Source organism: Phacochoerus africanus, chromosome 6 (genome assembly GCF_016906955.1).
Source record: "Phacochoerus africanus isolate WHEZ1 chromosome 6, ROS_Pafr_v1, whole genome shotgun sequence".
Taxonomy (NCBI): Eukaryota; Metazoa; Chordata; class Mammalia; order Artiodactyla; family Suidae; genus Phacochoerus; species Phacochoerus africanus.
In genome coordinates, this window is record NC_062549.1 from 76,210,981 (window position 1) to 76,237,631 (window position 26,651).

A 26,651-nucleotide genomic window follows, 5' to 3' on the forward strand; every position below is an offset into this window, starting at 1 on the left:
TCCAGAGAAAAAGCACACTGCTCTCCTTCTCTGCCAATAGAAGGGATTTATATTTTTTAGAAAGACACTTCCCTGAACAAAATGATGCACCACCTGTCCTTTACCAAAATTTTAAATGACTCGTCATTGCTGGTAGAATAAAAATATAAACTTCTTTCACAGACTTAAAAGCTTTTATCCAGTCTTATTTCCCTAACAGGCTACTATGTACTTTCCCTAAGACACAATTTTATAAATAATTGTAAGAGACTCACAGAACCCCTGAAGCTCCACTGCAGATTAAGACCTTCTGATTTTGACAGTTAATAAAGACCAATATTCAGGCAGCCTCAACATGAAAATCAGCATTGGCTGGCACGACCAAGTGTACGTAAGTCGTTCAAGGTCATGATAGGAAAACTCGAGAAAGAATTCAGAGTTTCCAGTGTTAATTCACTAACTTACATCTTTCCGCACATTAGATGTTCTGTTTCATAATCTATCAACTGCGTTTGCTATCTCTCCTAAGATGCTAAAAATACAGATTAAACCTGACTCTGAAGTTTAAAAAACACATTTTTTACCCAAATTGAGACACATTATAGAAAGTAACTGGCAGTTGTTGTTGGAAAATATGTCACGATAGACAAAGAAAGGCTGAGGAACTATTCCAAATTAAATGAAACTAAAGACACATGAAAGTAAATGCAATACATGATCCTATACTAGAAGATAAAAAAAAATGCTATAAAGGAAATTAGGATAATTGATGAAACTAGAGTATTGATTCATAGATTAATATATTGTAACAATGTTAAATTTGTAACTTTATCATTCTTACATAAAAGTATTGTCAAACACACATTGAAGTTTTAAGCGGTAGGGCAAGTGGACCAGAAACACACACACACACACACACACACACACAGGGAGAAGGGTGGCAAAATTTTGAGAATAACTGCATCTGAGTAAAGAGAATAGGAAAAAATTTCTTACTATTCTTGTAACTTTTCTAGAAGTTTGAAATTATTTCAAAGTTAAAGAAGACACGTGTGCCTTACCTCTGTCTAATTTAATCCCATCATCAAAACGGGAGAAGAGCCTGTACCTCTGGGCCCAGTACTTCGCCAGCTCAGGCACAGCCGCTATCTCAGGGGGAAGACCCACTCCCTTGTTCTTGTTTTTCTTCTTCTTCTTCTTTTTATTTTCAGCTACAATAAAGAACAGGAGTAATACAGATGCTCACCATAAAAAAAGGAAATCACAGGTGAATTTACCTTCAAGTGTGGCCCCATCAAAAACTGACCATGCACAGCGCCCCTCGGCAGGTGGAGGGTGGGCCTGCTGGGAGCAGCACTGACTTCAGACAACAGCCTCCATTTCTCTACCGAACTTGGAAAAGTAACCCAGGCTCTCTAGGCTCCAATTTTTAATTCCTCCAAAGGAATGAATGAATGGATATACTTTACATGCTTTAGTGGGTGAATTAGGAAATGCAAACATTTCCCTTCTTTAAAACAAAAGCTCCCACGAACGGATTAAGCTCTATCAGCTACATCAATCCTCTGAACCTAGCCATGACCTAGAAGTCCTACAGGCTCTGAGAAACTGAAACAGGGGCCACTAGCTCCATTCAACAGAAAGGGATCTCATTCATTCAGATTGACTTTTTCTTAGATAAATGATTTTTATCAGTTTGGTTATTTGGTTTCAGTTCTGAATGGATTTGATGGAGCAACTTAGGAAGACAGAGAACTGTCCTACCTAAGTATGATGATGAGAACTAACGGTGACAAAACTCTAGACACTGACATGGTCCTCAAACCTAGGGCTGTGTCCGAATATGGCATCTGATCAGGCAAAGAGCAAGTGTCATCAACGGCAAAGTGCGCCGAATTTCTAAAGAGAGGGGACACTAGCATTTCGACTGAACAACTCCTTATTGTACAAGACCGTCCGGACAGGACTCAGCATCCCAAGTCAAGTAAACTCAAAATGGCTTAAAGCCTTAAACACAAGACAAGACACAATCAAACTCCTAGAAGAGAACATAGGCGAAACATTCTCTGACATCAACCATACAAATGTTTTCTTAGGTCAGTCTCCTAATGTAACAGAAATAAATGCAAAAGTAAACCAACGGGACCTAATCAAACTGACAAGCTTTTGCACAGCAAAGGAAACCATAAGAAACCCCCCAAAAGACAACCTAAATGCAACTGACAAAGGCTTAATCTATAAAATATAAACAATGTATACAACTCAACAACAACAAAACAACCCAGTTGAGAAATGGGCAGAAGACCTGAATAGACCATTTCTCCAAAGAAGATATATAGATGGCCAACGAGCACATGAAAAAATGCCTAAAATCACTAATTATTAGAGAAATGCAAATCAAAACTACTATGAGGTACCACTTCACACCTGTCAGAATGGGCATCATTAACAAGTCAACAAATAACGAATGCTTGAGAGGGTGTGGAGAAAAGGGAACCCTCCTCCACCGTTGGCGGGAATATAAATTGCTACAACCGCTTGGGAAAACAGTATGGAGGTACCTCGGAAAACTAAATACAGAATCACCATATGACCCGACAATCCCACTCTTGGGTATGTATCCAGACAAAACTTTCCTTGAAAAAGATACATGCACCCGTATGTTCACTGCAGCACTATTCACAATAGCCAAGACGTGGAAACCTAAATGTTCATCTACAGGTGAATGGATTAAGAAGATGTAGTACATACACACAATGGAAAGCTACTCAGCCATTAAAAAGAACAAAATAATGCCATTTGCAGTGACAAGGATGGAACTACAGACTCTCACACTAAGTAAGTTAGAAAGAGAAAGACAAATACCATATGATATCACTTATATCTGGAATCTAATATAGGGCACAAATGAACCTTTCCACAGAAAAGAAAATCATGGACTAGGAGAACAGACTTGTGGTTGCCAATGGGAGGGAGTGGGATGGACTGGGAGTCTGGGGTTTATAGAAGCAAACTGTTGCATTTGCAGTGAGATCCTGTTGTATAGCACAGGGAACTATATCTAGTCACTTGTGATGGAACATGATAGAGGATAATGTGACAAAAATCTATCTATCTATATCTATATATATATTTGACTGGGTCACTTTGCTGTACAGTAGAGATTGACAGAACATGGTAAATCACCTATACTGGAAAAAATAAAAATCATAAACAAACAAACAAAGAAACAAACAAACGTAATCCAAAATGAGGAAGGCCAGAATTCTCCAGGTCATTCTGACCAATATCTTCCAATACCTAGGTCGGCTATATCACCCCAGGTGAGAATACCAGCATCGTGACAAGTGGTCAGGGACGTGAGGTAGGGCAGAAATATGGCATTCAGTAATCAGACCACTTGGTACTGGGTTCTAGCAATGCCACCTTGGGCAAATTTTTTTTTTTGCTTTTTAGGGCCACACCTGCAGTATATGAAGTTCCCAGGCTAGGGGTTGAACTGGAGTTGCAGCTGCCGGCCTATACCACAGCCATAGCAACTCGGGATGCTTAACCCAGTGAGTGGGGCCAGGGATAGAACCTGCATCCTCATAGATACTATTTGGGTTCTTAACCCATCAAGCCACAATGGGAACTCCCTTGGGCAAAAATTCTTAATTTCTCTAAGCTTTACTTATCTATACAACAGGGGTAATTTTACCTACCTTTACTGGGCTACTTTACATATTAAAGGAGAATAAGGCACTCTCATTCCAGAATCTCCCAGTACCATATAAACATCAGTTGTATACTGACAATAAAAACTACCTTAAATATGCTGTTTAGAAAGGCAAAGAATTATGTAGTATGAATATCACAGGTTTACACATACACACATGTACAAGGAAAAAAAAATCATGATTCCAATAAGGAATTTTCCTCAATACTAAATTTAGAAAGAATCTATCACAATAAGTATAATTGTTTCATTAGGCAACTCTGAAATAATTCATCAATAAAACTGAATACTATGTCAAAAGAAAATTTCTACCTTATAAAAGCCATAATGTACCACCAAGTACAACTATGATTTCTTAATTATAAAAGAACACTTGATGTAAAATAAAAGGGCATAAAGTGAAAATGCTTCTCTGTTCTTTCCTCATCATAGCCTACTTCTGTAAACACCTTTTTATGTCAATGTACCATCCAAAAAACAAACACCACTACCAACAGCCATCTCCACAAGACACAGGAACAAAAAAAAGTTATCCAAAAGAAAACCACGGCAATTTTAGACTTCAATAGGAACCAAAGGAACTGGCCACTGTTAGCCAGGGAAGGAAGGAAAAGCTATTTAAAACAACGTATTTAAATCGCTTAGCAAGCGGAAGCACATTTAGCCTCACCTTCAGCTTCCACCTGAAGAGGGTCTGGAGCAGCCTGAGCAGGGCCATCCTCCTCATCTGCCTCGGCTGCCCCTGGGCCGGCCCCGTCATTTTTTTCTGTTTCTGGTCCCTCAGCTGCAGAAGACACGGCCGGACACTCCCCAGGCTCGGGCTCGCCCATCTCATCACCTTTTTTAATGGACGGTTCATTTTCTTCTGAATCGCTGCTGGCACAGGTGTCCGGAACATTGTCACCAGAAACCAACGGTGGCGATGCTTCCTCTTCCATTGGTTCGTTAACCCATTTTAGGAATTTTTCTACCTGAAATTTTAAGATGTTACAAGCACGACTTAATTCCCAATTACACAGACTATTCCCACTTGCTTTAGCATTTGGGACGTGACAAGCTGGGTCACAGTACCAGCTGTAGGTACACTGTACCATACAGGCCAATGTGAGTGTTTCCAACCTGACTGCACTCTGTATCTGGACATGTTGTAATCTTATTAAAGATCTCCTTAAAAGGAAAAAAACCCCAGCAGATTAAACACAGGACTGTGACCTTCCTCTTATCAATTAACACTAAGGGGATAAGGCTGAACTGTTTCAGTCACTTTCCACAAAGGCTTCTAACAATGTAACGGTACTAAATATTACCTTACTAAAGGTACTTACCCACTGTTATTAATTTTAGTTTTTTCAAATTACATAGGGCTTTCTGCAATGGCCCAGGCTATAATCTATGTTCAAGAGTACTCAGCATCGAAGATGAACTCTGCAAAGATTTAGTGTCAATCTGTCTCTAAGAATAAAAGCACTGCTGTCTTGGAAAGAATTTGAGTTGCCTTCTATTGAAGAGTAGAGCCAGTAAAATGATTCCTAAAAACTAGGTTTCTTCTTTGAAATGTTAACAAGGCTCTAGGTCAGAGGATACACACTTCCTTGCAACCTTGTATAACCAGAATATTCTTTATAACAGATCTTCACAACCTTCCTAAGAGGAAATTGGAACAAGAGTGACAGACAGAAGCTGGGCCTGGAAAGCAACCAGCTTCTTCTTTTCAGGGACTGTGCCTACGTACCAGCCAGTTATCTATGGACACAACATTTATTTCCTTCCTTAGCAACACACAGTTATGCCTCCGCTCTTCATCTATGGATGAATGTACAGGGACTATCACACCCAACACGGTATAAAAAGTCCTATAGGGCTGATTGAATGGATATTGGGAAATATGTCCCAGATATAACCAGGGCCACTAAAATACTAAAGCATCACCAGCAACCACTCAATCTAAAATATAATAAAAATAAAACCAGCTATACAACTGCAGCGGGTTTTGGAAAAAGGGTGAAGTTAAGGAAGGCCAATGTACCCTAAGAATAAAATAAAGTCACAATGGGATCTGAGATTTTGTTCTGTTGCTCTAAAGAGCTGCTGGACATGTGACAAACTTCTGCTCACTCGGTGGTGCCCTTTTTTTTTTTTTTTTTTTTTTTAAATAATGGAAAAGGATCACTCATCAAACCAAGCAAAAGGAATTCTCATTACTTTTCTCTTCCAGGTACTTAGACGGCAGGCAGGTACAGCAAGTCCCCAAGAAAGGGATATGAACATTCCGGTTACCAATGTGAATCACTCCACCAGCCTTCAGGCTCATGCCCTTAGGATGAACTTGTTACTGTAAAGTGTGATTCATCACTCTCGAAGACCTCAGGATTAAGGCCTACAATAAATATTGTGTCTGAAACTGAACTTGCAGCATCATACTTAGCCTGCAACAGATGACATGTTAACCCACACAAGGCAATTTTACCTACTGATCATTCTAGACTCTACTACTCTGTAGCTTTCACAACACCCCCCTTCACATCATCCCTCCCCCCAATTTACGCTTGTTTCAAATTTAATTCACACAATATATGCCTTTAGCAGCAAAGAGTAAAGAATTTTAGGTGGCCTTCTATCCGGTAGAAACGGGGTCCCCATTGGCAAACATTAATGCTAAGGAATCAAGGTACAAAATGAGAGTTGGTTTGTAAATACAAAATAAAATTTACATATACCTTAGTCAAAGTTTTGCTTTTCTTGGAAAGTGTTTTTTCTGACCCTTCAGTAAAGAAGATGTGTTTATTTTTCACTTTGATTTGTTTTCTCATGTCCAAGAACTTGGACTTGTACTTCACATTCTTCTGCAGATACTTGACCCGCCGGTGACTGAAATGGGAAATCCCACCGTATCTGTGACCAAACAGAAAGAAGTGGTTCAAACTCTAGAGTCTATGAATCCGCTCCCTTACATGAAACAGTTTTCACGGTTGTTCTACTAGCCAGAATTTTAACTTCATTTTTTAAAATTACAGAAATCATGGAATAAAGTTAAAAATGCAGAGGACTTTTTAAAGTCTATCTTGTATGTTAATTCTCGAGTAAATGTGAAACACCAAAGTTGGGAATAGCAACATATCTTACATATAACAGAAAGGAGAAATTACACTGTAAAATGTAGTGAAGACGCAGCAGGAAACTGCAGCCCCAATGCATACTGGGAAAATGTAATTTTTTCTCAGTGAGGTGATGCGGAAGCTCTTCCACACCTGTCTGGATATGTTCAAATAACCTTAAAAGGGCCCCTAGATTCTTAACCCAAATCAATCTGAACTCACCTCAGAAGCAAACCCCCATGACTAAAATAATTAGAGAACATCTGCTGATGTAACCATCTGAATCTTCTTGTCGCTGTTGTTGCTGCTGCTGTCTTTTTAGGGCCACACCCACAGCATATGATGTTCCCAGGCTAGGGGTCGAATTGGAGCTACAGCTGCAGGCCTACACCACAGCCACAGCAACACCAGATCTGAGCCTCATCTGCAACCTACACCACAGCTCACGGCAATGCTGGATCCTTAACCCACTAAGCAAGGTCAGGGATCGAACCGGCATCCTCATGGATGCCAGTTGGGTTCGTTACTACTGAGCCACGACGGGAACTCCCTAACCATCTGAATCTTTCCTGTCCTAAAACATGTGTGTCTGCTATGAAGCCTTCTCTGACTCTATTAAGCCTCACAGATTGCCTCTCCTACAGACTCTGAGGGACATACAGTGTAACGTACAACTGAGCACTTACAGCACGAGAAGTCAAGTTAAATCCCAGGTAACAGAATAAATCTCTGTGGATGTCCGAGCACAACTAGGGAGCAAAGCTACCCATGCAATTTCTCAGTAAAATGACATGTGGGCAGAAATAAATCCTGCCAAGAATTTAAAAGCGGCAGTATCAGGAAAGTCCTTTAGAAATTTTTATGAAGTCTAGCCTTAAATGATGATATAGCTTCAAGTACACAGAAATGATTACAATTTTGTAGACTACAAACAGTGGATGGCTATGAAGTGCAACTGAGTTAATACGTGTGCATATATCAAACACATGTGATAGCTCGATAGTTCTCACCAACAAGAGAGCTTAGTGCTTTAACTGCAGTGTCTCAAATACTATCCCGCATATAACCATCATTAGCTCTCTGAGTAAGTATCAGACAGCTGTAAGGCAGCTGAAAGACAGCTGAAGACGATACAATTTCTGGAAGACAACGGCATTTCTGCATAATTACTTTTGTCCCGAGCCATGCTTGAATCCTAGAAGGGAACCACTGTGGTCCACGTCTGAATCTGGGTTTTCATCGGGGTCCAGTTCATGGCTAAACAAACAAAGCAAACAGAGGTTAAGCCATTTCCTCCAGAGCCCACCGGGTTGGGCAAATATCAAAAGGTACTTATAGTCAACCCATCACAACAACTGAGTACGGTCCACAGACCCAGGAAGACAGGAAACAGAACACTTGAATCAGGATTTTCCAAACAAGATACATTATCTAGCAGTTTGGAACACAGTAATGAGCACTCCAATTTTAAACCATGTCAGGTGATTATCTCTATCCTTGAACATGGTACTAATACGAATTTCTCCAATTTCTCGTGGAAAAACACCAGTTAACCTGCAGCCGGTTGAACTAATTTCATAGGTGAGATCTTCAGAGCTTTTCCTTAAAAACAAACAAGGAAACATTTGAGAAGTATCAATGCCACCAAGAAAAAAATAACAAAAGAAAAAATATGGTTAAGAATAAGGTTGTAGGAGTTCCCGCTGTGGCGCAGTGGAAACAAATCTGACTAGGAACCATGAGGTTGCGGGTTCGATCCCTGGCCTTGCTCAGTGGGTTAAGGATCCCGAGTTGTGGTACACTGTGGTGTAGGTCACAGATGCGGCTCGGATCTGGTGTTGCTGTGGCTGTGGCGTAGGCCAGCGGCTATAGCTCTGATTAGACCCCTAGCCTGGGAACCTCCATATGCCTCATGTGCGGCCCTAGAAAAAGACAAACAAACAAACAAACAAACAAACAAAAAACCAACCAAAAAAACCCCAATAAGGTTGTCACAGGGAGTTTCCACTGTGGCACATGAGTTAAAGATCTGAATGCAGTGGCTTGGGTTGCTGAGGGGATGCAGGTTTGATCCCCTACCCCAAAGCAGTGCAGGTCACAGCTGTGGCTTGAACTTGATCTCTGGCCTGGGAATGTCCATATGCCATGGGTACGGCAAAAAAAAAAAAAAAAAAAACACTAAATAAGGTTGTGACACAAGTGGCATTAAGTAAGTCAGGACCACCTTTTGGGGATACTTTCGAGTGGTTCCTACCACCTGGGCAAATGTAACAAATAGAAGTGATGCGAAATAATTCTTGCAAATTAAGTTGAGCACACTGAACATTATGGAGGACCTACTAGGTCCCAAGAATAAGCACACTCGTGGTCCCTGCCTCTAAGAATTGGTAGGAAGCAGAGGACGAGTTAACAAGTAGCATGTATCACTGAGAAGGAACGCAGGAGAAATATGCTTTTTACTTTTATGTCCTAAGTTACTGAGCCTCTAAAGCAAAGCTTGCTGACTGTTTACAAGGAATATGAGACATAAAAATCTTACATAGAGCACTTCACACAGTGTCAGAGAAATGAAATGTTTCCAGCTAATGTCCGAATTCTGTGATGTCCATCCTTTTCTTGTATTTTTTAGCATCAGCATTTGACTTTTCATTTCTTTCCAGCTGCTTAAATATATGCATCGACTATCCTGGGGAGAGCACTGCCTTCCTCAGAGGGGGTCTGGACCCTGGCTTCAGGGCTGTCATGTTGCTATACAGCCCTGGGTGTGGCACTGATCCCTGTTCTGGCTCAGTATTCCTACAGAATGAGACCACTGATCTAATGTACCTGAGGCCAATTTAGCAATAAAACTGTGATAAGCCCAGACTTTTGAAAAAAAAAAAAAAATCATAACTTCCTCAAGAGAGAGATCTACCTACTGACACATTATTAGATAAAAGCAAGCACCCCCGACAGCCGCTAAGCGTCAGGTACACCACATGCTATAGGTCCAGTTTTCCCGATCATCTCATAAAAGGGGCACCAGGTCCATTCTGCCGAGGAGCGAGTACGGCAGAATGATCGGCGGGGAGGGGTCTGACCACAGGTCTGGACGGCATGTCTCGTCTCCTCTCGGCCCAGGATGACAGGGCTGTGACAGGACAGGCACCTGTGGCCACCTGCTCACGGACACAAGGACACGCATGCTCACACAAACCCGCGCTGGAGAGAGGTACGTGGACTTGCCTCCTCTTAAGTCTGCTTGGCTTCTGTTCAGGCGGGTCGTCCCCGCTCTCGTCTCCGTCAGTGCTGCTGGCGCGTGGTCGGTCTCCGGCGGCGTTTGCTTCTGAGGACTTACGGGAATCTAAAGAGGTGGAGACATGGCTGTGGATTTCCGCCCTTGATTTGACCACTTGCCTGCCATGTGCAAAGGCAATCAAAACATTCCTGCAATGAACCGTATGCCTGTGTCAGGCCCAGAGTCAGGCCGCATCTTCTGCTCTGGGCATCGACACGCGGTCTGAGTGTAAAAACCTGGAGCTACGCCTATTAAGGTCTACACGTTTCCCTGATTGACCTACTTAAAAAGTGCACTCAAACTGCTTTTCCTCAGGGCTCTCCAAATCAATACAAATCAATCCACAAAGTTACCTTTGGGACAGCTATCAGCTATCACATCTTGATGGAATTTTAATCTAAATGACTCTGAAGATGGCATGATCACATTTGATTAAAAGTAACCCCTCCTTTATTAAAAAGCAATTACACTTAGTTGTTATACAGTTCTTTAAGAACTGAAGTAGCAGAAAGATAAGCACTACCATTTAGAAAGAGTTTTTAACTCGTTGGGAGTTCCCATCATGGCACAGTGGTTAACAAATCCAACTAGGAATCATGAGGTTGCGGGTTCGACCCCTGGCCTCACTCCGGTTCCGGCGTTGCCATGAGCTGTGGTGTAGGTTGCAGACACGGCTCGGATTCTGCGTTGCTGTGGCTGTGGTGCAGGCCGGCAGCTGCAGCTCCGATTAGAACCCTAGCCTGGGAACTTCCATATGCCGCGGGAGCGGCCCAAGAAATGGCAAAAAGACAAAAAAAACCCACAAAAAACAAAACCACTTTTTAACTTGTGGAGGCTCCAGCTGAGGCACATGCCTGTCTCTGCTGTGTGTTTCTTCAGATGGGAAGGAAGGGCGGGTGGCGGGGACCAGAAGCGGAGGTGTCTGCCCCACAGTGGCGGCTTTACTGTCAGAGGACAGACAGACTATGTCAGGAGGACTCTGACACCAACAGAGGAGCACACACTTACAGAGAGACGCAACGCTTGCCTCATTTCTGACCTCAAAGAGGATCTACAACAAGCAAAACCTAGAGGCCTCAAACTGATCCCAAAGGCAGGCCTGCTGGAGCTAATTGCAGAGATGGCTGATGATCCACCTACGGGGACAGGCAATGGAAGATAAAGGGGGATAACTGGAAGGAGGAACGCGAAGCAGTCGCTGACCAAGGTCCAGACCTCAAGTTTTAGGGTCAAAATAAGAACAAAAATATCAAAAGATTGATAATAAAAAACAATCCCATTAAAAAAGGATGAAAATAATAGCAAAACAGAAAGGAGTTGAGGACACTGCACTGAAGTCAGCTCCATTGTAAGAGGACAGAGAAAAGAGCCAGAGATCTTTAGAACCTCGAGGAAACTGTGGGGATGAAGTGAGATCAGTAATCTGAGAGGAGCAAAGCAAAGGCCCTTGTTAAGGAAAAAGCCAAAACCTTTTGCTTTATGCATAAATGAGGTTGAGAGGAGAGTTGCTATAACTCAGACTTTCCCAGCACCCAACCTCAAGGATGACAAGACCCCATCTCAGTGGACTTCAGGAAAAATTCAAGTTCTAAAGATGCCTGCCTCTCCCATCTTCCTGATGCATAAGTCGGTGGCTTATCCACCCCAGGAGACGCCTTCTAGTCCGTCCTACACTAACTTCTCCCAACTATCCCGCCCTACTCTAACGTCTCTCAAAACCCTCCAACACACATTCTGTAGTCCTGACAGTGGCACCAGTCTGCACAGCTTTTCTTTTTCTTTTTCTTTTTTCTTTTTCAGGGTCATACTTGAGGCATGTGGAGGTTCCCAGGCTAGGGGTCAAATCGGAACTGCAGCTGCCAGCCTGCACCACAGCCACAGCAAGGCCAGATCCAAGCCTGTCTGCGACCTACACCACAGCTCTCAGCAACGCCAGATCCTTAACCCACTGAATAAGGCCAGGGATCGAATCTGCGTCCTCATGGATGCTAGTCAGATTTGTTTCTGCTGAGCCACGATGGGAACTCCTTTTTTTTTGGCACAACTTTTTTAATCACTCAGGCAGGAGTCAGACAAGTTCCTTATCCTGGATATTTTCTGAGACTCCTGCAATCAACCTGTCCAGTTATAATACCATGACCTGTTGAGACCCTCGATAGAGCAAGATGTTGCTTGTCCCCAGGGAATTCCAGACTCGACCCCATCAGAGTTGCCGGATGGCAAACCTGTGCTGACAATCACTCTGCCATGCCTCCTATCATCTCAGCTGCTCCAGAGAAACTTGGCCATTCCAAGCTCACTCTAAGTCAGACTTCTCAGTGGATGTCCAGGTTTTAACGCACCGGCCACCAAGGTACAAGAGGAAGGACCAATACTCCTAAACTCTAGGCAAATACTCTTTTTATTTCTATAAAAATGTGATGAGCAACTGGGACATAAAAAAAGAGGGATTAAATCATTTCATTATTGCACCATAAAAGGTAGCTGGCATTATTTAACTCTACCACAAAGGATCCGTGTTAGTTATTTTGGTGAACAGACTGGTTCTGTCAGTCACTACTCAGGAGGATAGATCTGGCCAGTCTTACCCTCAGCGGGATGCTCTGTGCTCCCAGCCTCAGACAGGTCGCTCCCCTTGGCTCCGCCATGACACGGTTCCCTTTGGCCAGAGGTGGGACATTCTCTTCTGCCGTGGACTTCACTTAGACACGGACGTCCGTCACCGCTCCCAGAGGACACTAATTGGCTCTGTTCTCCTTCCTCTGAATTCAGATTTATGTTACTAATTCCATCAAGGATTTCACTGTGATCTTTGTCACCTGAACTAGAGCTTTCGCTACCAACTGATGAAGACGGGAAAGAAAGGACGTTTGCTTTCACACAATTTTCATCTCTCTTGTCAACTTCTGTTTCGGCCCCACAGGCGTCTGTGTCACAGCTTTGTGAGGCTTCAAAAGTCCACCCCTGAGCTTCCCAATACTGAAACTGTTCCAAGTAATACCAATAAACGTGACTATAATGTTGTTCCCACTCCTCCTTTGTATCAGGCATGTTCCAAGGTTCAGAACATAGGGTTTGACCTGAATGTTTGTCTTGCCAGCTCTGCCATAACAGTCCTCCACCATATTCGTTCCAATATGTTTCCCATTTCTCTGTAATCTCCAGCTTTGGAGGTAATGTTCTTTCAACAGGAAGCTTTTCAGTTTCCATGTCTTTTGGGGTTTGACAGTTACATGTTCTGGTCTTCTCATTCTGTTCAACTGAAGACGGATCATCTGAAGCCAAAATGTCATCTTCACATTCTTGGCTCCGAGATTCTCTCAGAATTTCACTGAAGTACTTCTTTTGGTGTTTTTTCTTTTTCTTTTTCATTTTAACTCTGTTTCTAGTATTCATAGATACCTACAAAGGTAAATAACTTGCATATAAACTGTGCTTTATAAACTCTAAGAGTAGAATTTAAGTCTATTTTGACATTACACAAAATAGCCTCAACCCTCGCATCCTGGGTTTTAGTCACACAAAGAAGTGAATCTTACTACGTTTCTAAGAGGAAGACATATCACAATTTGCAGTTTTGGTTAATTTATAAATATGTATGTACATTTAAAAAGGGGTGCCCTAATTTGTGAATGCATTAGATTTGGGATAAAAAAAATCCCATGTGATATTTTATGAAGAAAACTAAGAAACATAAACAATAAAAGTAGACTGATACTTACCTCGAAATTCTTATGCACAGACATCCCACCAAACTGCAGTGGCAGCCCCATACTTCTCATCAGTTCAGCCTCAGAATCAAGTTCACTTTCATCTGGGCCTGGGGCTCTGCTGTCATGTGACTCCACAGGGCCCTCAGAATGACTACTCTCCTCCTCCTCTTCTGTCAGCTGGTCTCCTACACACAGCGTTTGCTATGTTAGCTTAGTTTTAGAGAAAATTCAGATACAGGTGTTGTCACGTTCATTTTAAAGAAACAAACCACCTGAGACTCAGTCATTTCCTGACTTGCCCAAGGTAAAGATGTACGAATGTTACAATTTTTGAGGGGAAGAAAAATAAAAGGAAAAAAAAGAATCTGAGAGGAATATGGACTAGTGAAAAAACAGCCAAATAGGAATCAAGAGACAAGGTGTACTCTGCTCTGCCGGCTGCCGCCCACCCAGCTGCCCACATGGCTAACGCTGTGGACCAGCCCGTCTGCTGGGCACCAGGCAAGGATGGAGAGGGAACACAGCGGAACAGCCACAGGGAAAGCACTCACATGATCACATGCCTGCGACACTGCACTCAGTCGGTGGATTTAAAATGAGGACTACGGAGTTATCTGAGGAGCTGTGAGCTACCTCTCCAGGCCCTTCCTGGGTCCTTCATTCACGCCCTGGGGCCCCGTGGGAGGCTGACTTAATGAAAGGATTCTGCTATTAAAGGCCTGAAATGCACTGAACTGGGAGGTCTTCTCAAACTCCCTGATGCTAAGTCTTAGAGGCAACCTGTTTTATGGCAACAAGCTTTACTTTATCCCAATATGGCAATCTAAAAGTAGCTCACGCCATAGACTGGACAAATGCTATGCGATCACTCCATTTTAAAATGTGAGATAAAACACTCTATATATTAGCACAAGCAATGCAGGTTGAGCTGCACTCCAGCTAAGTGATCTTAGGCAACAAAACAGTGAATCTTACCACAGCAAAAATGGAGACTGAAGAGAGAGATCTCATGGGCACAAATCCCACTCTGGGGTGGGGAATGCCTACCTCAACCATGGAGATCCATTTAACGAGCTTGTCAAGAAAGCTCAGGAGAGCAGACAGAGAAAATGAATTAGCTAAGCTCATGTTTCTCTCATGTTTTCTTGGGTTCTATGGGACCTTAGTCTCTAAAGAAATCTTATTTGTACAAAGTGATACTGAAACACAAGCCAACCATTTCATCCAGTGCATAAATGAAGAAGTAGTGATTTGTGCCATCTCGGTGAGAGCTAGGTGAGAGTTATGGATTGAAATAGAAATCCCGCCTCATGCTGACTTAGGCGATAACTTGTGTTGCAGTTTTCCCCGCATCTCGGGAAACATACAAGGTCTGTGCAGAAAGGACAAAGGGGGTCAAGACAGAGGTGTCACCGAGTCCACGACAGCTTTCAGGTAACTAGGTCAGGTGCAAAGCACAGAACAGAGTCTATTTATTTGGGAAGCACGTTAATCCAGACTGTGGCCTCTTTACTTTGTGACAAAAGATGGTGGATGTTCACTGGGAGTTTATCCCCAATCATTCATTTATCTATGAACTGTTAACGCAGTCAAACAAGGAGGCAGTCAGACTGAGCTGGTGCTAACGCCTCGGTCGCCTAACCATACAAAGAGCACCTCGGCCCAGCCAGTGCACTGGAATCCGAGACAATGAAACTTAACAACGAGGCAAAAGCAGCCAAGTACACTTTCCCAAACAAGGCAGCTGCTTAAACTACGGCCAATCAAATTCCTTGCTTTGCATCTCCATCTTCTCTATAAAAACTCTTCTCCTACCTCTGCTGTGGGGCACTCCTATAACCACCTGGAGCTGGTCTGGTGCTGATCTGAATTCAGGCATGCTCAAATTCTTGAAAAAAAAAAAATTGTTTTAATGTGTCTCAGCTTATTTTTTAACACAATAGAGTTCTGCTGAAGAAACTATGTTTTCTGCTTTTCCAAGCTTCAAAGTTCAGGTCTCTCTTACCTAATGGTGACAGCTCAGGAAGGAATGCTGTACAGGGCAAGAGAGGCTGCCTCAAGTCCAAACATGAGCTAGCTACAGACAATGGGAAGATCTGCTCTGAGCGATTCCAGGACCATGTTATAGTGAAAAAAATACGAACTATCTATGATGATACAATCATTTGTCATTTATAATATTTTTAGCAAAAAAGGTCTGTAGCTTCTTGCCGTATTACCTGCATTGGTGCCATTGTCTTTCACATAGTAGCCTTTTAATCCCAAATTGTACAATTTCCGATCTCTGTAAAGCAAATTAAAAGCCAAGACTGAAAAAAATTACACAATAAATTTAGAGAAAAAATTTAAGATGGCATAGATTAATTAATGAAAAGACTGAAAACCAGGAAAGCTAAATGTGAATACATTTTCCTTATCTGTAACACAGAGGTAAGAACACACACCTCAGGGGGCTGGTGTAAAGACTGTAAATGTGAAACATTTGCTATACACTACACGGCACGCAGGTCATAACACCCATCACTAATTATTAAAATCAAGCGGAAGTTCTGGATATTGGGGGAAGAATCTGACCCTCCTTATGACACACAAGCAGTGAAATATTCTCTAAATTTGATTGAAGGAGTGAGGATAAATGTGAAAAGATCTGTCTTACACATTTATAAGCCCACCTGCAGACCCTAGTCAATTTGCAAATAAGCCACATAATCCATTGCCTAGTGGATGCGACACTCATGGGCTGAGCTAAGGATGTTTCAGGGCCTGACATAAAATGAAGTTCTTATTTATTTTGTCAAACTGAAACATAAGATAAAACAATTCAGTGTCAATGACTCTTAAAACAGTGAATGGTTAAACTTTTCTTTATATACCTCCATCTACATTTTTTCTTTACTAAGATGGGAAGTCATATCCAACATGTACCTAGTAGAAAACTTAATAAAAGGGGGAGGGCTGCTATTATATCTTCTTACCAGTAAATCAGGCTGTAATAAATTCCATCATAACTGCAAGTAATAGCTAATACTACTTTCCTAATGGAGCTACAATAAATTCAACAAAACAAAATTCTTGTGTACTTGTACTTTCATATCCTTCTCTGAACTACTTTTATGAGTTTGAAATTATTTCAAAATGAATTATTTGAAAAATAATTAAAGCTTGTGATTGACAGTGCAGGCAACTTTTAGGCAAAAACCTACTACTCCATCCTTTCAGCATTTTCTATTCTAGGTTTTGTACATAAGCACAAAATTTTTTACATAATTGTAACCATTGTCTAAGTATTTTATATTCTGAAATGTAAATTAACAAAGATTTTTTTCATATTGCTATATAGCCATTGTACTGATCATTTCTAAGAGATCTATAACACTGTAAATATATATGAACTTCACATAGAAAATACATAGAAAGTTAAATGTGTAGATGAATTATAATTATTACTCCAATTATAGAGTTCCTAAGACAGTATGTTAATGTAATGTCCTCAGAAACTGAAAATTAGTTACAAGGAGTTCCCATCGTGGCTTAGCAGGTTAAGAACCTGACTAATCTCCTCTGAGGATATAGGACTAATCTCCGTGAGGATGCAGGTTGGATCCTTGGCCTCACTCAGTGGGTTAAGGTTCCAGTGTGGCCTCAAGCTATAGCTTAGGTCACAGACGTGGCTTGGATCCTGTGTTGCTGTGGTTGTGGTGTAGGCTGGCAACTGCGCTCTGATTCCACCCCTAGCCTGGGAACTTCCACATGGGCAGGCGCAGCTGTAAAAAAGGAAAAAAGAAATTAGTTACAATATTATGTTCTATAATCTTATTTAGCCTAAGAATCAGCTCAATTTGGCACCTACGCTAAAGCTCATTTTCTGTTTTTTTGCTACATGGTACTGACCTTTCATTTTAATCCTCTAATAGAACTTTGCCAACAGTCAAATTTGTCATTTTTAGATTTTGAAACAATCCTTTTCCCTACTTGAAAAATCACTTAGGAGCCTCTGAACTCCCAGCATCTTTCCTCCCACTCCTGAGGACTTCTCAATGACTACCAGCAACAATGCTGAGGTTATATTTCCAAGTTATTTTGCCCTAAAGGGTTATAATTTACCTGACCATTAACTGAAAAGCCACCTTGCTCTCTTCTCTTCACCGATTTTGCGACCTATTCCAGTTGCATCCTGTTTCCTATAGATAAAGTACAAGAACTTTTCTCAACTTTTTATAACTTGTATTCCCTACCCTTCTCTTCTTTTTTGGAAAGGAAGCTTCATGAAGACGACATCAAACCTCAAAAGGGCTGCAGGCTAAGAACAGTATGTGCCGTGGCTGGTACGTGAGCAAGCTGACTCCTCTTTCTTGGCCCTCACACCCCACATCAGCCAGGTACTCTTTTCCAGTGAACTCCGTGGCCTCAGCCACAGTGCCACCTGCGTGCCTTGCGGGGAGTGGGCCAGGCTGACAGGTTACACCAGGTCCAGAGGATTGAGCAGAAAGACACCTCTCCAGGGGTGACACAAGAGACAGGTGTCCAAGGTTGTCACTAGTGAATCCCAAGGCTACACCTACTCTGAGGCAGAAAGGTAAGCGAGAGAGAATGATAGTGCTTAAATTTTTATGAAAATTCTGTTTTCTATTTAGGGCAAGAATCTTTAAGAGCACTCATCATCAGGAAAGATATATTTCTGATGCCTGGTACTTGAAGAATATCCCATTACCCTTGCAAAGGGTTCTCTATAAAGCAAATTTTTGAGAGATTGCTCAGTCCACAGAGCATGGTGATTCTGGATGAATATCTGAATGCATGTGCGCCTGCATTAATACAGCAGCGACAATATTTTTTACATGAAATTTAATTTTTCAGATTAATTTTCCAATTATGCCTCAAAAACACATGGTGAATAGTAAAAATTCCTTCAAATTTAAATTCTACCATATTAAAATATATTAAGACTATCACATAAAATCCACTTCTGCAAGTTGAATAACTTAACTAACAAAAAGCCAGTGAAAGGATTAGGGTAGATAAACCAATTTCTGAGATTTTTTAAAAAAGGATTGCATGAGAAACTCACACACCTAATTAAAAAAAAAACAAAAAAAAGCCCCCAAATCCAATTCTTGAGTCAGTTTCTTTCTTACCTACTATCTCCCATGCAGGGCAACTTTTACCTAAAACAGATATTTTCCAAAAATCAGGAGAGCTCAAAACCCGACATAATTATAGTTAAATCTTTCAGATAACGAGAAGTTCTCATTATGTGCACTTGCGCTTTAACAAATCTTAAGGTTTCAAAAAAGATGTTACCCCAAGAAGTTATTCGTCTTAAACCTTCACCCTGTGATGTCACATCCTAAAGCGCTTTCATTTCAATTTCTTTTCCCAGTTTTTGGCGGTTCCCTCAGTCGATCAGTGTAAAGTGACAAATATCAGCTCCGCATCTTTCCCTAACCGCCCACAGGGCAGATTTACTCCAGCGTTTAAGGGCCCCAGGCGACACCCCGTCGTAGTCTGAGGTCTCGTTTTCCTTTCTTAAAGCATCCCTCTCTCCCCGGGGTCAGGGACCCCGGCCGCGGTGTCGGGGATCGATCGGTCACCCTGCCTTGCAGCCCTCATATTGGGAACCTGGAGGCCCGCGTCTGACTTACTCCACGAACGCCCGAGAGCAGAAGCAGAGGATCCGGGAGCCCTCCTGCAGGTCTTCCAGGAAGAGACACATTTCGGCCACGCGACTCCACTTCTCGCAGCACATCGCAGCGCCTCGGAGGAGGCGGCCGCGTGGCACAGGCGCGGGGAGGTCTCCCGACCGCTGCTCCGCTCCCGGGCACAGAGGGGAAGCCTCCAGAGGGCTCGGCTGCGCGTGATCAATTGGCCTGGGTTACCCAGAGCTTGGAGCCAGCGGGGAGAAGCCGCCGGAAGTGATTCTGGGAGGCTACCGGAAGGGGCGGGGCGAAGGCGGTGTTACACTCAAGGCCTCCCGGGCTGCACCCGCAGTTTGGCGTTTTCCTCCCCGGCTGCTTGAGTTGCTCCGCTTCGCCGGGTGTATCACGGAGGAGCTCCCGCAGCTGCTCCTAGGTGAAGGCGAGCCAAACCACCTCTGCCCCCTCCGGTATGAGGTACGTGGTCCCCAATTACGCCTCCCCGCCCTCCGCGGCGCCGGGATAGGTTCGGGCCCCAGCGCCAAGGCTGCGTGTTTTCTCTCCCTTGACCGCCCGGAGTCCCGGGCCTCCACCGGACTCGCTGTTCGGCTCGGGACACCGGAGCGGCCGGAAGGGAGGCCCTACCTGGTCACAACGACCCCGTTCACCGCGGCCCGCACCTCCCCTCGCGCTTCAGGCGCTCTGGTTCGGCGGGTGTCGTCTTTACTCGGGTGGGGGCGAGATGTCTCCACCTCCTTGCAGGCCCGCGGGCTTCCTGGGCACGCTCTCTTGGGGACCCGAATGAACCCACTGGTTGTGGAGCCAATAGTGGTCGGGGGCGGGGGGGGGGGCGGTGGCGGCTGGAGGCCTGCCCGAAGCCCCTTACCACCTGTGTGACCCGGGTGAGGGGGGCGACTCAACCCTTCCCGGGCCTCGCTGGGATCTTTTGCAAATAGGGATTGATTCATAGCACCTGCTTCCTGGGGCCTCGGGAAGGACGGAAGCGACCGGTGTGCATGAAGCCTCACCAGCGCTGTTAATAGTTTGCGTGGGCCCACGCTCTGGAGGCACCTGGCCCTGTCGGCCCCCCGGGGTTTGCAGCCTGCGAAACAGGGCTCAGCCCTCTAATTGCGATTAACACGAAAGGTACTTGGACACAAACCAGAATGTCGAAAACTGGGGCAGAGCTGCTGGATTCGAAAAAAGCAGTGTTTGCTGCGTGGCATTGGTTGAAAATTCCCCGGGCAGCTTCCTCCAAGAAGCAGGTTCAGGCTTGCAGGTTGTCGGAGCACTTCGGACTTGGCTTGGTATTGCTTTATCGTATTATTATACGAGCTGAGATAAAATCCAGACTTTTGGAAGAGTCCCTAATATTTGGGCTGCGTTTACTGGTGGGTGGAAATAGATTAATGTTTGAATGAAATGTTTGTTCCCGAATCCTTACTGCTGCCTTATTTATGTTGGTGACTCAAGAAGATAAGGGTGCTGCACGGTCACAGATAAACCAGTACAGATGTGGGACATTTGGAGGATGAGGGCAGTTAAGCAAATTAGTGTAGAACAGTAATTATCAGAGTGGAAGGTTTTAGCTAGAAATTGAAGGACATTCTAGAATTGGAAAAAACCAAAAACAACCTTGACAGGTAATGCATATCAGAACCTAGAACTTGAAGCTTGAAATCCAAAATGTGTCATTTTGAAGATAAAATGGTTGTTTACCAGAGGTCCTAACTGAAATATTAGATAAACTTCAGCTGTTGATTGTTTGTTCATTGGAGCTGAATACTAAACATCAGATATTGACGTTTTCTTCTGTGAAGAACAGTTATCTCAACATAGCCTAGTTTAAGATACAAATGATCAGCATGAGCCACTTAAGGTGTAAGTCAGGTTATTAAGATTGATCTGAAATTTCATTCATCGGCTTTATTTTCCTCTCATAATTATAGCTTGTGAATTATTTCAGAAGCTAAGCCCAACCCACTTCATGTGTGGACAAATGAAACCCATTTTCATATTTAAATCTGCAACAAAGTTAACTGTTAACAATCTATTCATTTTTGGTATTAAGAAAGACTAACAGTATTCATGTAGACTGAAGCATATAACCTTTCACCTGTGAAGAGAATAACATTGGATTGTTTTTCCCTTCTAGTGGCAAAATTAAAGACCTGCCATGATGATGAAGAGCAAGCCTGAATTTGTCATTTTCACCTAAAGAAAAATGATAGGCAAAAACCAAACCTGTGGTACAGGACAGGATTCCATGCCCTATATGACTTGTCTTGTCCACATACTTGAAGGATGGTTTGGTGTGGAGCAATTGGAGGACTATTTGAATTTTGCAAACTATCTCCTGTGGGTTTTTACACCACTAATACTCTTAATACTTCCTTACTTTACTATTTTTCTTCTCTACCTTACTATTATTTTCTTACACATTTATAAGAGGAAGAATGTATTGAGAGAAGCTTATTCTCATAATTTATGGGATGGTGCGAGGAAGACAGTGGCAACGCTGTGGGATGGACATGCAGCTGTCTGGCACGGTAAGCAAAGTGGCTTTGATCTCTGTGCTCCTGTTCAGGTGTATGGCGCTGAAACTCTATCCTCATTCCATTTGCTTGATTGAGAAACTTTTGAAAAATGTAACGGAGGAGTAGTTACTGTTTCCTGTTACCTGTTTGCATGCATTGTACATATATACCTTTCTTGAGATGATTTTTTCTAAGCACATTAGTTTCCATTAAACAAAGAACCACACAGTGGTGTAGACTGTTACTAGAAGTGAAAATAAAAATGAACATTTAAGACATCTAAAAGAATAAGAGGCTAAAACTGTAGAAAACTGTTTGAAAATGCTTTAATTATTGAGCATTTACTTCCATTTTGTTCAAAATAAGTTTGACTTTTCCAGTGTAAAAAGTTTAAAAAAATGAAACAATAATAATATTAAATACAGAGGGTTCCTTTGTGGCACCTCTGGCTTTGTCACTGCGTGGCTCGGGTCTCTGCCACGTCTTGGGTTTGACCCCTGGGCCAGCAACTTCCACATGACATGGTCATGGGCAAAAAAAAAAAAAAATGTTAATAATTTCATACCAAAATTTACCCACTTCTTCTTTGATTCATTTCAGAAGTCATTGTGTGACTTATCAGGCTAATGTGTTGTCATTTTAAACCTACCATATGTCTGCAAATCTTTTTGGAGCCCTTAACTATACCGAACAGTGTCAAGTGCTCCACATGCCTTGACACTTGTAAATCTTACAACATAATAGTTAGGATCCAGATATCTCCATTTTACAGTTTTCCCACAAAGAAACTGAGAAAGAGAGAGCTTGTTACTGCCCAGAACACACTAGGAGGCCAGGAAGAAGAGCCAGGACGAAGCCTCAGATGTCAGTTCCAGGCCGGTGCTGCTGTGACCTGTGCTGTGGCTGGTTTTCCCTGGTTGGGGATTCAGGGTCAAAGTAGTGGTCTTCAGTACATTTGCAGACAGGAACCACATGCCATTGACATACTGAACTCCTGATGTTTACCCGTTAATACTAGTGCCCTTGCCAGCCAGCTCGGCTCTCCTGCCCCCTCGGGGCTGTCTTACCCAAGGCCAGCAGATGTTCAGCATCCCCTGGCCAGAGACTGCATCTGTGTGGACCACGGTTGCTTACTGTCTTTAAAACAGTGACACAGAAAATCAGGGGCCTCATTCACAGTACTCAGGAATCTACGGCCCCCTCCCACTCGTAACCCCTGTAGTTCAGGATAACATGTATTGTTGGGAATTTGAATTCACTTATATTTCAGGAGCCATGATTTACTTTGGATACATTCAGATATTAACCTTATTTTGTAGGAGAGTATGTAATTTGGGATATTTATTATTTACTTATTTTTCTGAGGTATTTTAAAATAGGCACTTATGGCTCAGAGGAAGTCAAATATGTAGTTCTTACCCTGTTTTAATGTTTTATTATGATAACATATTAGCATAGGTGATGCTCTTTAAAATGATTGTCTATACTCTGTTCCTTAGTGACCTATATAAAAGACATTTGTGTGCATATTTGGATTGTGTATTGATGTCAAGTCAGTTTTAATTTATGCTTTGTAAAGAATCCCTCAAAGGAATTTTTTAACTAATAAAAATGTTTATTGTAGAAAATGTGGCAAGTAAAAATAAATATCAAAAAGGAAAATGGTAGTTGCCTAAAATTTACCATACAATTGAATTCTGGTGTGTTTATTGATTTTTATTTGTGGCAGACTAGTGTTTTCACGTCACTAAGCCTCTTACATGACTTGCAATGACTACATGGAACTCTGTAAATCCTTAACTAGTTACCTAGTGAACTGTTGTTTATGTGTAGTTGGTTTAATATAAGTACTTTGTACAAGAATCTAGCCAATGTTTCTTGTTTGGTCGTTAAATTTTACCTTCTGTATTATGTAAGTGCTCTGTCATTTTTCAAATAATTATCCAGTTCTACCTCAAGAAACATGAAGTTGATGTTTCTTAAATAGCTGCGCATTTCTAGGTAATCTGTCAATGAGGTGCCAATCCTCAAGTTGCTTACAGCCTTTAAACTATAAAAATTTTGACTTTTTTTACTTAATACATTTTACTGTAATTTTTTAAAGAAATGGACCTATTTTAATCCACTGAAAGGGTTCTATAAATTAAACTGTTCGTAGCAAAGGTTTTTTTACAGGATTTTAAACTGAGGTGTCAGGAAAACATTCTCACTCTGCTTTAGTTGAGTGAGTTTCCTTCCACCTCTCTGTCTTTCATGCAGTGAAGGACTCCCTGGTCAGACTGAGTTCAAAGCCAGGCTCTCCCCAGTTGCTGGCTGGGTGACCTTGACAAGTTCCCTAACTTCCTTTCCCCTTTCTTCCTTTCCTCTTCCCTCCCTCCCCGCTTCTTGCTCTTCCTTCTCCTTTCATTTTGCAGTAGTTAGGATTTTTTAAAAAACTTCATTTAAAACAAGTTAGAATTATAGAAAAGTTGCAAAAATAGTACAGAGTTCCTGTGTATTTTTCACTCAGCTTCCTCGAATGGTGACATCTTACACAACCATTTGTACAGTTATCCAATCAACAGTGGTATAATACTATCAACTGAAATACAGAACTTATTCACATCTTACCAGTTTTCCTGCCAGTGTCCACATGCCAGGATCTCATCCTGCATTTAGCTGTCAAATGTCCTCCAGTCTATGACGGTATTTTGGTCTTGTATGACCTTCATGCTTTTGAAGAGTAGTGCTCAGTGGTTTTGTAAATTGTCTCTTAATTTAGATCTGATGTTTTCCATAATTAATTGAAGTTGCACATTTTTGACAAGAATCTCACTGATGACGTGTGCTTCTCAGTGCATTGTATCCAAGGTTCATGATGTTCACGTATCTTATGACTGGTGACGGTGACTTTGATCATGTGGTTAGTTAAGGAGATGCCTGCTTGGGTTCTCCACCACAAAGTTGCTATTGTTTTTACTTTGTTATTGGTAAGTGTCTTGGGAGAGCTCCTTTAAAACTATTTGAATAACCCTTCTCAAACGAGATAATTGACTTTTCTGAACTTCATTTTCCTTTATGTAAAATGGGTTGTTGTAAGGATTCAGTGGAACTTCATGTAAAGTACTCAGAATCATTTCTGTTACATAGTAAAAGCTCAGCAAATGTTAGCTATCATAATTCTAGAGCCTTTTTCTCCAATAATTTGGAAGGCACTAAAACAGCATCACTTGCCTCTTGGTCATTATTAAGCTCAACCTCACATACCTACTGTGTTCAAGGCTCCTGGTATTTTCAAGATATATTTTTAGGCTTTCAGACTTTTGACTATTACTGCTAGCAAGAAATGCATTTGCCACGTACTATATATGCACAGTATATACTATTTCATCGAAAGTGTATGTCCTTTCTTCATACAATCTGCACTATTTTCTGTTTTACTCTTTTGTATTTAAAAAGGAAAATGCCGATTATAACTCACTGAAGTGATTTCATAACTCAGTGAATGGGTGGCAACCAGCATTTGAAAATCACAGGTGTAGACTACCTGTGGCACACCTGTAGAAGGTGTGGGGTGGGGCAAAGGCACAGACTGTGAAGTTAGACAAATGTGAGCTTGCTTCCCAGCCCCACCACTCTGTGACCTTGAGTGGGTTTCTTGGGTTTCCTCATCAGTGCAGGGTTCTGTGAGGACCAGATGAGATAATTACGGATCTGATATAGTGCCTGACATGTGAATCCTCAATAAATGTTCATTCTTTATTCTAGGGGACAAAAGTAAAAGCACCGTTCACAGAGGAAGTAACTTTTGAACAAGGCCTTGAAGAATGAATGTGTGTGTGTGTGGGGGGGGAATTGAGTATTTCACTCAATTTGTATTTAACAATGAAATAGATAGTGTTTCAAGAAAAAGGAAATAATCCCAACATTTGTTCAAGAAGGAAAGAGAAATAGAACAGTAGTCAAAGCCTGTATTGTCCTTCATGGGAGCTCACAATTATACTAAACTTTTAAGGAACAAATAATGCCCATCCTAACTGTTTGAGAGTGTGGGGAAAAAATGTGGAGCTACACAACTTATTTTGCAAGGAGAGCATAGCTTTGCTATCAAAACTAAGAACACAAAAAGGAGATTTGCACGTCAGTCTCATAGAAAGTAATTTTATAAAATTCAATACTAATACGATAAAAAAAAATCTTAGCAAGTGAAGACTAAGAGCTACATTTCAATAGAGGGAATGTTCTGGAATGGATAACCAATGGGATCCTGCTGTGTAGCACTGGGAACCATATCTAGTCACTATGAAAAAAGAATGTATACATGTATGTGTGACTGGGTCACCTTGCCGTACAGTAGAAAATTGACAACATGGTAAACCAGCTATAATGGAAAAAATAAAAGTCACTGTAAATGGGAAAAAAAATGAAGTATACGGTTCTGTGAAAAAAATAAAATGTATATGATAGAGCAAAGGGCCAGATCAATGTGATAGGATTTAACCTCTAAAATGTGAATATTTTCTATAAAGTTATGCTAACAATGGGGTGTGTGTTAATGGGCACATGAAGTAAAATAAAGACCAATGGAATAGAACAGGGGAAAAAAAGGCGGGGAGGGGAGTGTACCAGAAATCCTCAACAAACATGATCCACAGTGGAGAAGCAGGCAAGTATTAAAGCCATTCCCCTAAGTAGGGGACGGGACAAGATGCTCTTACTG

At 42.0% G+C, this 26,651-nt stretch overlaps 2 protein-coding genes across 4 annotated transcripts in view; one reads left to right on the top strand and one right to left on the bottom strand.

Annotated features, from left to right (window-relative positions):
* The window catches only part of TGS1 (trimethylguanosine synthase 1), a 31,393-nt gene extending 11,702 nt beyond the window's left edge, over positions 1-19,691 (bottom strand). The window contains exons 1-10 of one of the 2 annotated variants that reach the window (XM_047783909.1): positions 19,425-19,461; positions 17,887-17,963; positions 16,002-16,066; positions 13,792-13,967; positions 12,658-13,471; positions 10,018-10,135; positions 7,963-8,049; positions 6,415-6,589; positions 4,368-4,668; positions 1,041-1,190 (exon numbers count right to left, since the gene is read on the bottom strand). In XM_047783909.1, the coding sequence (XP_047639865.1) occupies positions 1,041-1,190; positions 4,368-4,668; positions 6,415-6,589; positions 7,963-8,049; positions 10,018-10,135; positions 12,658-13,471; positions 13,792-13,967; positions 16,002-16,066; positions 17,887-17,894 (1,894 nt within the window). In that variant the 5' untranslated portion in view covers positions 17,895-17,963; positions 19,425-19,461. Of the gene's footprint in view, positions 1-1,040; positions 1,191-4,367; positions 4,669-6,414; positions 6,590-7,962; positions 8,050-10,017; positions 10,136-12,657; positions 13,472-13,791; positions 13,968-16,001; positions 16,067-17,886; positions 17,964-19,424 lie in introns of both variants that reach the window. The other variant, XM_047783908.1, reaches the window with a different exon arrangement.
* Positions 19,692-19,758: 67 nt separating this feature from the next.
* TMEM68 (transmembrane protein 68) overlaps positions 19,759-26,651 on the top strand; it is a 31,989-nt gene continuing 25,096 nt past the window's right edge. The window contains exons 1-2 of one of the 2 annotated variants that reach the window (XM_047783910.1): positions 19,759-19,892; positions 21,571-21,964. In XM_047783910.1, coding sequence (XP_047639866.1) covers positions 21,640-21,964 — 325 coding nt within the window. In that variant the 5' untranslated portion in view covers positions 19,759-19,892; positions 21,571-21,639. Of the gene's footprint in view, positions 19,893-20,291; positions 20,562-21,570; positions 21,965-26,651 lie in introns of those variants that run through there. The other variant, XM_047783911.1, reaches the window with a different exon arrangement.